Source organism: Aethalodelphis obliquidens, unplaced genomic scaffold (genome assembly GCF_003676395.1).
Source record: "Aethalodelphis obliquidens isolate GAN/ISIS:26980383/991018 unplaced genomic scaffold, ASM367639v1 scaffold48, whole genome shotgun sequence".
NCBI lineage: Eukaryota > Metazoa > Chordata > Mammalia > Artiodactyla > Delphinidae > Aethalodelphis > Aethalodelphis obliquidens.
The window spans coordinates 7,363,217-7,377,716 of NW_020837992.1; the positions used below are offsets into that span (position 1 = coordinate 7,363,217).

The 14,500-nt window shown below is 44.3% G+C and overlaps 1 protein-coding gene across 2 annotated transcripts in view; it reads right to left on the reverse strand.

Annotated features, from left to right (window-relative positions):
• The window catches only part of KCNH1 (potassium voltage-gated channel subfamily H member 1), a 423,297-nt gene that overhangs the window by 118,829 nt on the left and 289,968 nt on the right, over nt 1-14,500 (reverse strand). For both annotated transcript variants that reach the window (XM_027082909.1, XM_027082908.1), the window contains exon 8: nt 4,011-4,210. In XM_027082909.1, coding sequence (XP_026938710.1) covers nt 4,011-4,210 — 200 coding nt within the window. The remainder of the gene's footprint in view (nt 1-4,010; nt 4,211-14,500) is intronic.

The window sequence follows — 14,500 nt, forward strand, 5'->3', positions numbered from 1 at the left end:
GTGGCCTCTCCCATTGCGGAGCACAGGCTCCGGACGCGCAGGCTCAGTGGCCATGGCTCACGGGCCTAGCCGCTCCGCGGCATGTGGGATCTTCCCGGACCGGGGCACGAACCCGTGTCCCCTGCATCAGCAGGCGGACTCTCAATCACTGCGCCACCAGGGAAGCCCTCACCTCCGAATTTGGAAGTCCCTCAGCCTCCTTCAAAACCCAGCTCAAATCTCACCTTGCCCAGGACAGCTCTGCTCCAATCCCACCCCTCTGCATGGCCCCATGCTCTGCACTGGAAAGAGGAGGTCAAACAGTTGAAATCCCAGTTCCTTCCTCTCCAAGTGACTTAACTGCTCTACACTTCAGTTTCTTCTATAAAAAAGCATGCTGCTAATGTTGCCTTATGAGGATTCAATGAAATTATATCTACCAGTACACATCCTCAGGACAGCACCTGGCCCCAGTCAGGGACTCAATAAATGCAGGTCCCCGTCCTCTATGTGCCTCTGCGTTCTTGCTCTGGGGCTGTAGGATGCCAAGGAAGTGAGCATGCTCTCTGGGAGTGGGGATGGAGGACTGACTGAGGCAGAGGAAAACTCAGACAGCCAATGCTCAGGCAGAGCGCTCACTAAGTACTTCTCCTTCAGGTTCAGTAAAACAAGACTCCTGTAGAAATGCAGGTTTAAGTTGGATCCTCTTCTCTCCAAGCAGAACACCAGGGAGTGGGGAACACTTGCTTGTCATGTCAAAACCGTGCCCAGTGGTTTGAAACAAAGATTTGTTCTCTAGGTGGTTTCACCTTTAAATATTTCCTTCCCCTTGGGCTGGGCTTTGCTGGCAGAGTGTGGAGATAACGTTTTATTCATGGGCACTGTTCCAGAGCCACGGGAAAGCACGTGTGGAGAGGAGAGGGCACTTGGAGTTGAGAAATTACACTCTCACGGCCATCAGCATCTCCATCATTCTTCTGTTGGCTTCACACTGGCAGGCGCTCCTGAACGCCTCTCTCTGAGGGCGGGTGTCAGCTCAAGACCCCGCAGCCTTCCCGGGCCACCTGCCCTTCTACTTGGTTTGAGGAGAGACCACTCTTGCTGATCCCTGAGGCTTCGAAGGCCCCACGGAGCTGTCCCCACAGAATTTCATGGAGTCTCCCTGGGGGAGAGGAGGGGTGGGGGTTAGGATGAAGCATGGAAGCGAGAACAGGCTTTAGGATCAAGCAGATCTGGATTCAAGTCCTGGCTTCCACATGTACTAGTCGTGTGGGCTTGAAGCTATGCTTCTTTCCCCAAGTCTTCTTCTTCTAACTTGAGTATAGAATTCTTCAGAGGATTCCATGAGCTGCTGTGTGAAAGTCCTGGTACGATGCCCGGCGCGGGACAGGGCTCAATGCATGGGAGCTGCCATGTCTGACATTGTTATCACAGCAGAGCAGCAGGTCAGCCTGAGGGAGGCTTTGAAGTCCAGGAGGTCAGAGCTAAAAGGGCCTTAGAGGTCAGCCTTATTCTTAAAAGTCATCTAGTTTCCATGTATCACAGACAAGGAAACTGAGGCTCAGAGGGACCAATGATGTGCTCAAGGTCATCAGATAATTACTGGTAACACCCGTAGCTGCCCAGCACTCCCACCCTTCCATCGCACATACATCGCCTGGTCATCATCGACCATTCTGACCTAGAATGGAGGGGAGGGAAACCAGGGAAGGGCTCAGAACCTTGGGACTGGCTTTCTCCCCAGGAGCTGCCTGCCAAGGAATAGCGGCCACCCCAGGCCGGGCTGGGCTCTGCACTGAGTGTCACAATAGTCCCTCTTCCATCTGGACCAGGACGTGGGGCAAATCCCAGAGCCCTCCAGGGAGACAGCAGGGAGGGGAAGAGAGGGCCAATGCTGATGGGTGCTGTCTCCCATGGGCAGCCACCCAGCCCAGACCTGCAGTGAGGGCAGGAAAGGGTTTCTTTCCCAACAACCAGATTTACAAAGGCATCCTGGCCCCTGGGAAAGGGAGCCCCAGGGCTGAGAGATCAAAGTTCCTTTCTGCTCCATCAGCTGCCAGGCACCCACAGAAGCTACAGGGACCTGGTTGAGACGGCAGAGCAGAAACAACAGGCACAGCGGCGCCAGGGGTTAGCAAAGCCAGGGATGAAGTCCCACCCAACCGATGACCTGCCTGTCTGAGAAATGAGGGCAACTTCACCTGGACTCGTCCTTCTTCCCTCCAGTACATGTTTTGAATTAAAAACAACAACAAAAAAGTAATAGTAGGAAAAGCACAAGCTTTGAAGTCAGACAAAACTGCGTTCCAACCCTGACTCTGCCATTCTGAACTCTGTGACCAGGGGCAATTAATAAAATTAATTGGGTTGCTGTGTCCTCACCCCTTCAATAGAAATAAGAGCGGATGCCTCCCAGGGTTGTCATGAAGCCTAAGTGAAGCGCGTATGCAGGGCCAGGCACGTGCAGTTGTGCAGTAAACATCTGCTCTTTTTTTTTTTTTTGCGGTACACGGGCCTCTCACCATTGCGGCCTCTCCCGCTGCGGAGCACAGGCCCCGGACGCGCAGGCCCAGCGGCCATGGCCCATGGGCCCAGCCGCTCCGCAGCATGCGGGATCCTCCCGGACCGGGGCACGAACCCGCGTCCCCCGCATCGGCAGGCGGACTCCCAACCACTGCGCCACCAGGGAAGCCCAAACATCTGCTCTTAATGCACCTTCAAGACAGGGTAGCTGGTTATTGTTATTATGGCAGATATTCAATAGAATCAAGGTATTGTTCCGTTTAAGTTGGGATCAGTTAAATTTCCCCAATTAAACTGTCAACTCTCAACTGACTCTTCCAATGGAGAAAGGCCAGGAGCATGGAGAGCTGATCCCCAAGGCAGCTGAATTTGGCTCTGAAGGTGTCATAAGGTACTTTTGCAATCGTGATATCGTTGTTTGCCTCATTCTAACAATGAAAGGTATTAGTATTCCCTGAGTACTTAAGGAATGGTGATTAAAGGGAGAAGTGCTATTAAAAAGACTTGAGAAGCAGAGAAAAACTAACCTAGGATTACATCTTTGCTCATAGCAAATATTACAAAGGAGATCATTCATAAATGATTAATTGAAAGTCCACTGTATCTTTTCTCTATTCTTTCCAGGACCACCAAATTTTCTTCACTTTATTGAAATGCATCTAGAATAATGCAACTCTTGGAGAATGATAGATATTTATTGCCATTTCCACTTTACAGGTGGGAAAACTGATGCCTAAAAAGGAGCCTAAGGGATGCTCTGGTGAAGTCAACTCTTATTAAGGCACAAGCCCTTGGTCGGTATCTCCCAGGCTCGTCTAACTAATAGGACATTGGTTAAAAATGCAGATTTCCAATCCCCGCTCCACCCCATTCCTCCCCACAAAATTCTGATTCCAAAGATCTGGGATTGTGGCTGGGAATCTGTTTTTAATGACCATATCATGGGATTCTCAGCAGAGCCAAGACTAGAGTAAGGCAACAGCCTTGGACACAAAATTTAAGGAGATGCTAAAAACTCAGTCATCAAGATAAATCAGAGTTTAGGGCAATACTCTGAAAAATCAAAATTCATGCAGAAAAATCCATGATGAACAAAATAGCGCAAGTTTGAATAAAGAGCGGATCAGCAGCGATTCTGTGCCATCTTGGAGTCCGAGGTGAAAGGAAAATCAGTAACACTGGCCATCTCACCCTGGGTGGCCCTGATTCTTATCAGCATACCAGCCTGGGAAATCCTGTCCTAGACAGTTAGACTGCAGGTCCGTCTCTTCTCCAGGAGACACTCCTGCCTTTCCAATTTCTAAAATAATATCTCTTAATTGCCAGTTCTTGAGAAAGGCTGATCTGGAAGCAATCAAAATCTTTGGAGGTAGGACCTGGGATTCCAAAACTACACCCAGGAGAATTCAGATGCAGTCAGGTGTGAGAAGCACTGCCCTAGGTGAGCCTCAGGTCTCCCCGGGAAAGCCGAGAGACAAGCGGTTTACCTGAACCTGTCGCCTCCTTACCTTCTCTGTGTCGATGCCTCTGGACATGGACCAGGTAGACACGATGTAATCCATGACGCGCTCGCTTAGTCCCTTGGGAACCTGGTAGAGCTTCAGGAAGTCCCGGACGCTGTTGAGCATCTCATGATACCTATTGGTGTTGGCGTACATCTGCTGGAAAATAGTTGTCACATTCCCGAAGATGGTGGCATACAGAAGTGCTAGAGAAGAGAGGAGGAGGGAAAATACACATCAGTGGTCCATGAACTAGGGCCCAAGAACGCCCAGCTTCTTCAGAGCAGTCCAATGGTCAGAGCTGCCCACCCATTGGCAGATGCTTCTGACCTTCTCAGAAGAACCTCACCCCATGAAGCCTCTGGAAGTGGACCCAAAGAAAGAGTCTCCAAACACCAGGTCACTAGGACAAACTTGTGGGAGGCAGGGCTAGGGTGGGGCAGCTGGCATGACTGGGGCCAGAAGTAGGAGACAGACAGCAGTGGGGGCTGGGTACAGGAGAACTGGACTGCTTCACTGCATACGTTTTTTCACAAAAAGGTTGAACCATGCCTGAAGCCCTCAGTCAAATGTGTTAGGTGCTCTGGACCAGCCCAAATCCAAACCTATCAGCAAGCCATCATTTTAAAGCCCTGCTATGTGCCAACTACACTACCTGCCAGAGACAGGATGGGGAATGTGCCACTCAGTCCTGGTTCTCACACAGCAAACAACATAGCAAACAGACTTTAAAAATGTAATCACAAATAATTAAATAATAGCAAGTCTGCCAACAGCACTGAAGGATGTTATATCTTTGCTTTGTATTTATTGTTAAGGTGCATGTCAACACAACAATCCACTTCACTGTGATGTGGCTCCTGGGGCAAAAAGCATGGCTTTGATATGAACAGAATAAAATCAGGTCCCCTGGAGATGTAACAAGCACCTACTACATGCTACTGCTGCTCCGCCTACATTAGTGTCATGAAGAAGGACCATTACGTCATCATAAAACCCCACATTCTACACGTAACCCCCATTTGCCCTTGAATGCTAAGCTCAAGTGCTACCTCTTCCAGGAAGCCTCCCCAACACTCCTCCCCTCCATCCGTCCCCGTGAGGGTGACTGCAACTCCCCAGGCATACAGATCTTCCTCGATTTACAATAGGGTTACATTCCAATAAGCCCATCATAAATTGGAAATATCGTAAGTCAAAAATGCATTTAATACACCTAACCTACCAAACATCACAGCTTAGCCTAGTTACCTTAAACGCGCTCAGAACACGAACATTAGCCTACAGTTGGGCAAAGTCGTGAAAAACAAAGCCTGTTTTATAATAAAGTGTTAAATATCTTATGTAATTTATTGAATTCTGTATTAAAAGTGAAAAACAGAATGGTTGATCCTTGTGATCGCGTGGCTGACTAGGTGCTGCAGCTCACTGCCACTGCCCAGCATCACAAGAGCATATCATACTGCATATCACTAGCCCAGGAAAAGATCAAAATTCAAAATTGGAAGTACGGTCTCTACTGAAGGCATATCGGTTTCACACCATTATAAAGTCGAAAAATCCTAAGTCAGGGACTATCTGTATTTCCACTGAGCTCGTGTTATAGACACCATTTTGCAATCATATTCTTCTTTCTTTGCCTGTGCCCTTACAATAGCTTGAAGGCTGGACTCAGCTTTTCCTTGCCATTGCAGCCGGGGGAGCTAATGTTATGCCAGTACCCAATAAATATTTGTCATGTTAGTGAATTTCACATGCTTTTGCTATGCCTTACTTTAAAAATGAGTTACTATTTTTTTTTTTTTTTTTTTTTTTTGTGGGTTGCGGGGCTCTTTCTTTTTTTGGCTTTTTTTTTTTGGGGAGCACAGGCTCCAGACGCACAGGCTTAGCGGCCATGGCTCACGGGCCCAGCCGCTCAGTGGCATGTGGGACCTTCCTGGACCGGGGCACAAACCCGTGTCCCCTGCATCGGCAGGTGGACTCTCAACCACTGTGCCACCAGGGAAGCCCAAAAATGAGTTACTACTGACATACAATGAACTTTACATGTTGACGTATACCATTTGATAAGCTTTGACATATGTAGACACCCATAAGACAATCACCACAATCCAGGTAGTAACATATCTGTGGGACGCCGCCAGGAAGGAGCTGGATTCTTGGTCCAGAAGGAGGCAAAGTTACATTGTTGCATATTGCTTGCACTACCCAGGAGTGCCGCATAAGGCGCCACGCGTGCATCCCGTGGATTGTAGGCGTAGCAATGAAGTGTCACATGTACTGACACACACCAATCCAGGGCTGTTGTGTGGACCCACTGGCCAGTATAAAGCCTGCCATATTCTGCTGCGTAGGGTCTTCCTTCCATCTTTTTTCAACCAAGCTGTGCTCCAATAAAGTGTGATACGAGAAGAATCTTGCGTGTGGCGGCTCGTTATTCTGCTGGTCGGAAGCGGCCCGCCACACATATCCATCACCGCTAAAAGTTTTGTCACGTGCATTTATAATCCCTCCCCCTCCGCCTCCCATCTCCAAGCAACTGATGTTTTCTGTCACCATAGATTAGCTTGCATTTTCAAGAATTTTATATAAATGTAATCAGACAGTATATATTCTTTTTAAACATCATAAAATACATTCATTTAAAATGTACAGTTCAATGGCTTTTAGTACATTTACAGAGTTGTGCAACCATCAGCACAATCTAAGTTTAGAATATTTTCATGCCCCCCCCAAAAGAAATTCCTATACCCATTTATCAGTCATTCCCCATTTCCTCCCTAATCCCCTAATCCTAGGCAACTGCAAATCCACGTTCTGTCCCTTTCGACTTCCCTATTCTGGATATTTCCTATAAATTAAATAATACCTGTGGCTTCCTGTGAGTAGCTTCTTTCATTTAGCATAACGTTTTCAAGGTTCGTCCACGTTGTAGCACACATCAGTACTTTATTCCTTTTTATCGTTGACGAATGTTCACAATATTAAGGATAGTATGGATATTCCATATTTCATTCATTCATTCATCAGTTCATGGGCATTGGGACCTTTCCACTGATGAACAATGCTGCTATGAACACTGCTGTGCAAGTTTTTGTATGAACATGTTTTCAATTCTCTCGGAGTAAAATTACTGTGTTATATGGTAACTATGTTTAACATTTTGAAGAACTGTCATAGTATCTTCCAAAGCAGCTGCACCATTTTACATTCCCACCAGTGGGGTATGAGGGTCCCAAATGTCTCCATATCCTTATCAACACTTGTTATTATCTGTCTTTTTGATTATTGCCATCCTAGTGAGTGTGAACTGTTCTCTTTCTGTAGCTTTGCTTTGCATTTCTCACATGACTGATGATGTTAAACATCTTTTCATGTGCTTAATAACCACTGGCATGTCTTCTTGGAGAATGTCCACTCAAATCCTGTGCTCGGTTTTCAGTTGGGTTTTTCTTTTTATTATTGAGTTATAAGAGTTCTTTACATATTCTGGATATAAATCCTTTATCAGATACATGATTTGCAAATATTTTCTCACATCATGTCAGTTGTCTTTTCACTTCCTTGATGGTATGGTTTGCAGCATTAAAGTTTTTAGATTTGATGTAGTCTAATTATCTGTATTTTTTCTGTTTCCTTTTCTGACTGGCTTATTCATTCAGCATAATTATTTTGAGATTTATCCATGTTGTTGCATATAGCAAGTTTTTTTTTTAAAGTTTTATTTTAAAATAATTATAAATTCACAGAAAGCTGTAAAGATAGTACAGAGAGATTCCATGTGTGTACCCTTTAGCCAGTTTCCTCACTGGTTACAGCTTATATAACTAGAGCGTAATATAAAAACCAGAAGATTCACATTGCCGTAAAGTGTATGTATAATTCTGTGTCACAGTGTCACATGTGTAGATTCATGTACTGAGTACCACATTCAAAATACAGAACTGTTCTATCACCACAGCCATCCCCTTCTACTACCCCTTTATAATCACTCCCCCCCAGAAACCACTAATCTCTTCTCCTTTTTTTATAATTATGTCATTTCAAGAACATTATATAAACAGGATCATGCAGTATGTGACCTTTTGAGACTGGCTTTTTCCACTTAGCAGAATGTCCAAGGTCCATTCATGCTGCTGCATGTATCCATAGTTTATTCCTTCTTACTGATGAATATAACCCATTGTATGGATACACCCCAATCATTTCTTTCAAATAATCTTACTCAGGCTTGGCTGACAGACTAAGGGAGGGAAAAATAATAAAGGCATAGCTCTAGAAGGAAGGGAAGGAAATCTTCGGTTAAATCTGCCCAGTAGCACTGGACACGGCTGCCTGGAAAACCGAGGACACGAATCCACCCAACAAGAATTGCAAACAAGGATGGGAAAGAGGACTGCCAGCTCTGGAAAGGCGCCAGGAGTGGTGCCAATCTGAACAAAAGGAACCAGATGAAAAGCAGAAGTCGTCAAGCCTGAATAACGCAGACACAGCTCTTCTAAGCTCAGAAATAACCTCACACAAGACGGGATCGAAGCTGCTCCTCCAGCCCAGTAATGCCACCGAGTGCGGTCAGGACCAGCCTTGTTCCCAGTGAGTCTGACCGTAACTCAACAAGCCTGCATGGCACTCCTGCCTCAGCTCTGTTTTCCAGTCCACGGTGAACCAGAAGTCAAGAATGCAGAGTAGAGGCGCCTTTTTTTAGAATGGCTGCCAAAAATTGATTGAATCTTAAGCTTAAAAAACGAGTTACACCAAATCAATACAGTAAGAATAGCTCTCTTGTCCATGATCTGAGAACCAGGTGCGGGTCTGAGACGCTGGGGTGCTGGTCACACAGTTAAGGCAGTGATGCCACGTCCATCATGTACAGCCCAGGGCTGCTCCCACCCTACTTTGTTTCTGAGGCATTCAGAAGGTTAAGGCTCCTCAGGAGGGCCTTATTCAATTATTATTACTATTATGAAATGTTCTTATTATTAAAAACGGGTAATTCCGCTTTCAGTGTCCCTTCTCTAATTTTATGTGAAGTAGGGTTATATGCTCTGAATGTGTATATTTTGTTTACTGATATCTATACATGAGGCATTATGCCTTTAAATACTCAAAACCTAACCGGAAGGGAAGACCTAAAGTCCATCTACGACTTCAACAGATATTTGAGTGTGGTATGGGGAGGGAGAGAGGGAGATTGTAACGTCGCTGTGTCACTGGCCATAACTGAACCCCAGTGAAGAGGATGCCCTGGATGACTCTCAGTGTGGATTAGTTAGGTCCTTCCAAGCTGGGAAAGAAGTAAGAAGACCTTTACCAACGCCAAGGCAAAATGCTGATTTGGATAAGAGCAGGTTTCTTTCTTTGAGTGGTTAAGAGTTAATATTGTATCACACCAAGAGCTCTGGGTCCTACCCAGAGAAAAATAAGACAGTATTCTCTGACCCTTAATTAGAAATTGCTGTATGGAATTTGGGGGGAAGGGCAGCAAAAGTTTTCATTTCTCTTTAGAAAATTTTGTGTTTCTTTTTGTATACATTATACATACACGTCATTTAAATGGCCAAGACATTGTGTTAAATCCTTAGTCCTCTCAGCCTTCTTCCTTGTCAATTTCCTGTTCTGCAGAAGCAGCCACTTTCAATTAGCTGATTGCTCTGCTATTGATCGCCACATCTGAACATCATGCTCAAATCACTGTGCGCTGATGCTTCAGTTTCAGGCATCATCCACCCACCTCTGAGAATTTAGCTTCCTCCTACTACCCCATCCCTTACTTCCAATCTCATACTCAAACCCCACTCCTTTTCCCATTGCCCCCAGGATATTTATATCACCATCTTGGTGAGACAATTATCTGTGCTTATATTATAACTAGATGAATGCTAGTCACATCTACGTCATGTAATTACTTTTCATGTGATGACTGCGGTTACTTTTCCTTTCCTGCAATGTTTTCTAATAACAGACTTTGTCTTTTCATTTGCTTAGCTTACCTGTGGCTAATTTGACTCCAAACTCTCCCACAGATAAATAAGTTTCTTCTTAACATATTAAAACACATTAGTTGGTCTATCCACTCCATTTCCATAAAGAAGTCCTCCCTGGAGGCTTCTGAACTGATCTAATGCCAGCTGTCTCCACTCCAGTATCCTGGGAAGTCACTCCACTTATTCCAGTTAGAGCCCTCAATTTCTGCACCCCGTGTCTTCTGGTGTCTTGGTTTACTTGTTTCTGTTGGTTGAAGACATCCTCTAATAGCTTTCTGAGAAAGGCTATAAGGGAGCAAAACCTTTGAAACCTAATATGTTGACTCGTACTCAGTTAATACCTTGTCTGGATGTAGAATTCTAGATTAGAAATCATTTCTCACAGAATTTTGGAAGCATTGCCCATTGTCTTGCTGTTGAGAAGTCAAAAGCATTCAAATCCTTCATCTTTCACAGTGAACCTGTTTTTTTCTCTCTAGAAGCTCTTTTTTTTCACAATGTTCTGCAAATTCATAAGGATGTACCTTTTGCTGTGGTTCAGTTTTCATCCATTGTGCTAGGCTTTCAATAAGCCCTTTCGACCCAAGAATTTATGCCCTTCATTTCAAGAACATCTTTCCGGGTTTATTTCTTATTCTTTTCTCCCTTTATTCTTTTCTTAACTTTCCTCCAGCAGATCAAAGTGACAAGAAAAGGAAAAGAGAGGAGAGGTGAGAAAGAGTAGATCATCAGGGTGGTAATAGTAATCACAGGATGGAGTGAGGGAAGGATAAGCATTAATAAGGATACTTTTTATTTCTAGTCAGCTATCTTTCAGCATTTAGGATAAAATTCACAGTTTCTCAAAAGGCAAGAGAGAAGAGAAATTGAGAGACTGTTCTATTCTATGAACGCTAGATAGAAGGAAGCCCTAGTCAGAAGCAACACATTAAGAGCAATGGCAAAGGAAGTAGGCATCGCAACCCCTAGGATCTTTGGTGGGACAGAAAGCAGACGGTCAAGGAGTGAGTCTGGAACTAAGAAGTGTGTTGAGCAGGGAGCCACAGGTCCTAAGCTCCTGGCTATTCTCTGCGACATGTAACTGGCTCTCTAGCTCCCCATTCTCCTCACAGCATCCTGGTCTTGAGAGCCATCTGTCACAATCCCCTCCCCCCTCCCATCTCTATCTCTTTGGGACATCTACGACAGGTGCACCTAATCTTCCTGCTACCAAAAGGAAGTGAAGAAGGGAAGAGCCTGTCCTTTGGTTAGAAGGGCATCTCTGGAATTCCAGGTGACCAGCTTCTGCAGAGCTGTTAGACCCTCACCACCATACTTTTAATAATTGGTGGGTTAAACAGACTTGTGGGCTTCTCTAGGAAGTTGGTCATTATTCATAAAATTATTTCTGTTAGAAAATGCACCCCACCTTCTAATAAACAACTTGCACAGGATAATGGACTCCTAAACTCAAGAAGAAAAATAAGTAAGTTGCCACTTCTGCAGTTGTATCAAAGCTTAGAGATAAAGAAAGAATATGAATCATTTTCCTTTTCGTAATCATTTAAAAATCATTGCCCTCTGTTGGTAGTTTGTGGGTCTATCCAAACTGACTTCGTTCAATGCAGAATTCCAGATAATAAACTGGAATTTAAAGAAGACTCTACCTTCAAACCTATGTTTGTTTCTGTACTCTTAATTCCCAGCAAAAGTTCATCAGGGCTTTTAAAACAGTTTGGGGGTCTTACCCCTAGTTTCTGATTCAGTAGGTCTTGAGTGGGCACTAGAGAATTTTTATTCCTAACAAGTTCCCAGGTGATACTGCTACAACTGAGACCTTTGAGAAGCATGCTACTAAGACTTTCTATCTTTTATTGCAGTTCGTGTTTTAATTTACCATATGTTGTCAAACTCCATGGACATAAACATTGGTTTTGATTTCTTCTTTAGGTAAGCTGGTTAGATTATTCACCGATTTTATTTTAAGAGCAGGGATAGATCAAAAGAGTTGCTTATCTATAAGCAACCTTATAGATAAGGGAGGAGTTGCACCTCCCTGGCAGTGCAGTGGTTAAGAGTCCGTACTTCCACTTCAGGGGACGCGGGTTCGATCCCTGGTCAGGGAACTAAGATCCCGCATGCCGCACGGCCGGCCAAAAAAAAAAAAAAAAAAAAAGAGTTGCTTATGTATAAAAAGCCCATTTTCTGAATATAGACTATAACATTCTCTCTCCCTCTCTCCCCTCACCGCTTCTTTAACTCTACTCCCTCCCTGGCTACCCTGCACCCCAGATTTCATAGGTACCCACAGGAAAAACTGAGGAAGTAGAAGCCCCTTCCAATCCCTGTTTTTAAACCAGATAGCGCCTGAAATTCAATATCCATTAAGATTATGCCTCACTGCTGCTTATTTTAATGCCGCTTAATTTCTTCCTTTTTTTTTTCTTTTGAAGAAAAAAAAAAAAAGACGTTATATGAATTTCCCTTAAAACAAAATCAGGAGTCTAATGATCCTAATTCCCCACTTGGCAGCCATCTGATGAGAATGAAATGCTCGTTAAGTCAGGCAGCTACACTGGTGGGTTTGGGGGGAAGGTTATTAACACACCCAACATTGGCATTGAGAGCTCAAAGCAGTCCAGAGACACCCTCTCACTTCCAAGACATTAATGAGATACAGCAATTAGAGTCTAAAAAGGCAGAGAAGGAGCTCAGAAGTTGAATCTTCTGCTTCCCACATTAGGCGTAGCCCAGCAAATCCTGATCGGTGAACGCAGTGACTTGTGCACCCATCATATTATCTGATAAGGAAATAAAGATGCGGGCTACAGAGCTATACCCTCCTGGGTTCAAATTCCAGCTCAGTCACTTAGAGGCAAATTACTTTACTTCTTTGCCTTCCATTTCTGCTAGTCTGACAAAAGGAGAAACACCTGCTCACCTCCCTGGGTTGCTGGGGAAATGGGATCCTGTGTGAAAGTGCCTGGAGTACAGAGCAGGAACATACAGACCCTAAATCTATCTTCCCCTACAGCTCACTGTCCTGCAGTCAACTGTCAAGAATACGCACATCCAAGAGCGTTTCCTCAAGACAATAACCTGGAACACTAGCCTGAATGGGACTCTTGTCTTTCAATTGCATAGGTGGACTCAAAATTTATCATTACAGAAAAATATTGGAGTCCAGAAGAGAGATGTCTGAAACCAGCTCATCAGGTACAAAAAGAGGCCTTCAAAGGAATCTCTAAAATCCATAAATGCTAAGAACTTTGACATACCAGCTGAAATACTGACTACTTAGTGATTTTGAATGAAGCCATTTGTGCATGAGGAAGGACTGAAGAATAAGTGTAAGCAGGGAGGGGGAAGGGAATAAGGCCTGGGAACTGGATCTAGTCCTTACTCCATGTCATCTGGCCCGCATGACAGCAACACATCTATTTCTGTTAATGTCGTATTTTTGGCCTTTGCTGCTGTTATTGCTTTTGCTTTTTCTAACGTGATAATGATGGAGTGGGTGTGAGGATGTTTATATTGGCATGGTAACTGGTGACTAACTTTCACAATCTTATTTCCTATGACTTGAAATCCATAGCTAATGAATCTCATTGTCTGGGAAGAAATGGGTAGTAACAATGGGAAGGAAAAGAAGTAACTGCTCATTGCCATGCTAGCAGATCAAGCCGGCATACAAGAACTCAAAAAGTCCTGCTTTGGAGACTAAAAGCTGCAATTTGGAATCCTGATTCCACTCCCAACCTCAGGGTGATCATTCACCCTCTCTAAATTTCATCATATATAATGGAGTTAATAATTACCTTTTAGTTTATTTTTAAATAAGTGGTATAAGGTACATAAAATGCTTATCACAGTACCTGGTATATAATAGATGCTCAATAAGTAATAACAAGAATTAATTGCAGGATGGTTAAGAACTGTTTCTATGTTATCATTTCCTGGAAACGTTCCCTCACTGACTTAATCATCAGATGTTTTAATTCAACAAACGTCAACCCAGTACTCAGGTGAGTCATGTGCTATGCTGGGAAGCAACATGGCACAATGAAAATAGCTTGGGCTCCCAAGAGAAGAAACCCTGAGTTTGAATTATTGGTCCAGCCACTAATTCAAGTCTTAAGAGCCTCAGTTTCCTCATTTATGAAAGGGAGAGGGTAATCTCCACCTCTCAGGGTTTCTGTGAAGATTCAACGAATTAACACGACAAATACCAACCACAACGCTGGCATGGGGTAGACCCGAAATAAATCTTAGTTTTCTTTCTTGAACCACCAAATGTTAACATCCCTCCATCAATCACCCCTGGACTCTAGTCTCCTCAGTCCTTGGCTTTGAGTGGGTACCTCTTCCTGAAATATATAGCTTGTGCTTTTCCTTAAACAGAAGACTTTACAGAGTGCAGGACCTTTGGTGGAGTCATTTCAGGGGCATATCCCTTTGCATTCCTTTGCAGGTGCTCAGCAAATGCAATTGACTAACAATTGAAGAGACTGTTCCAAAGAGGTGAGTTTGCCC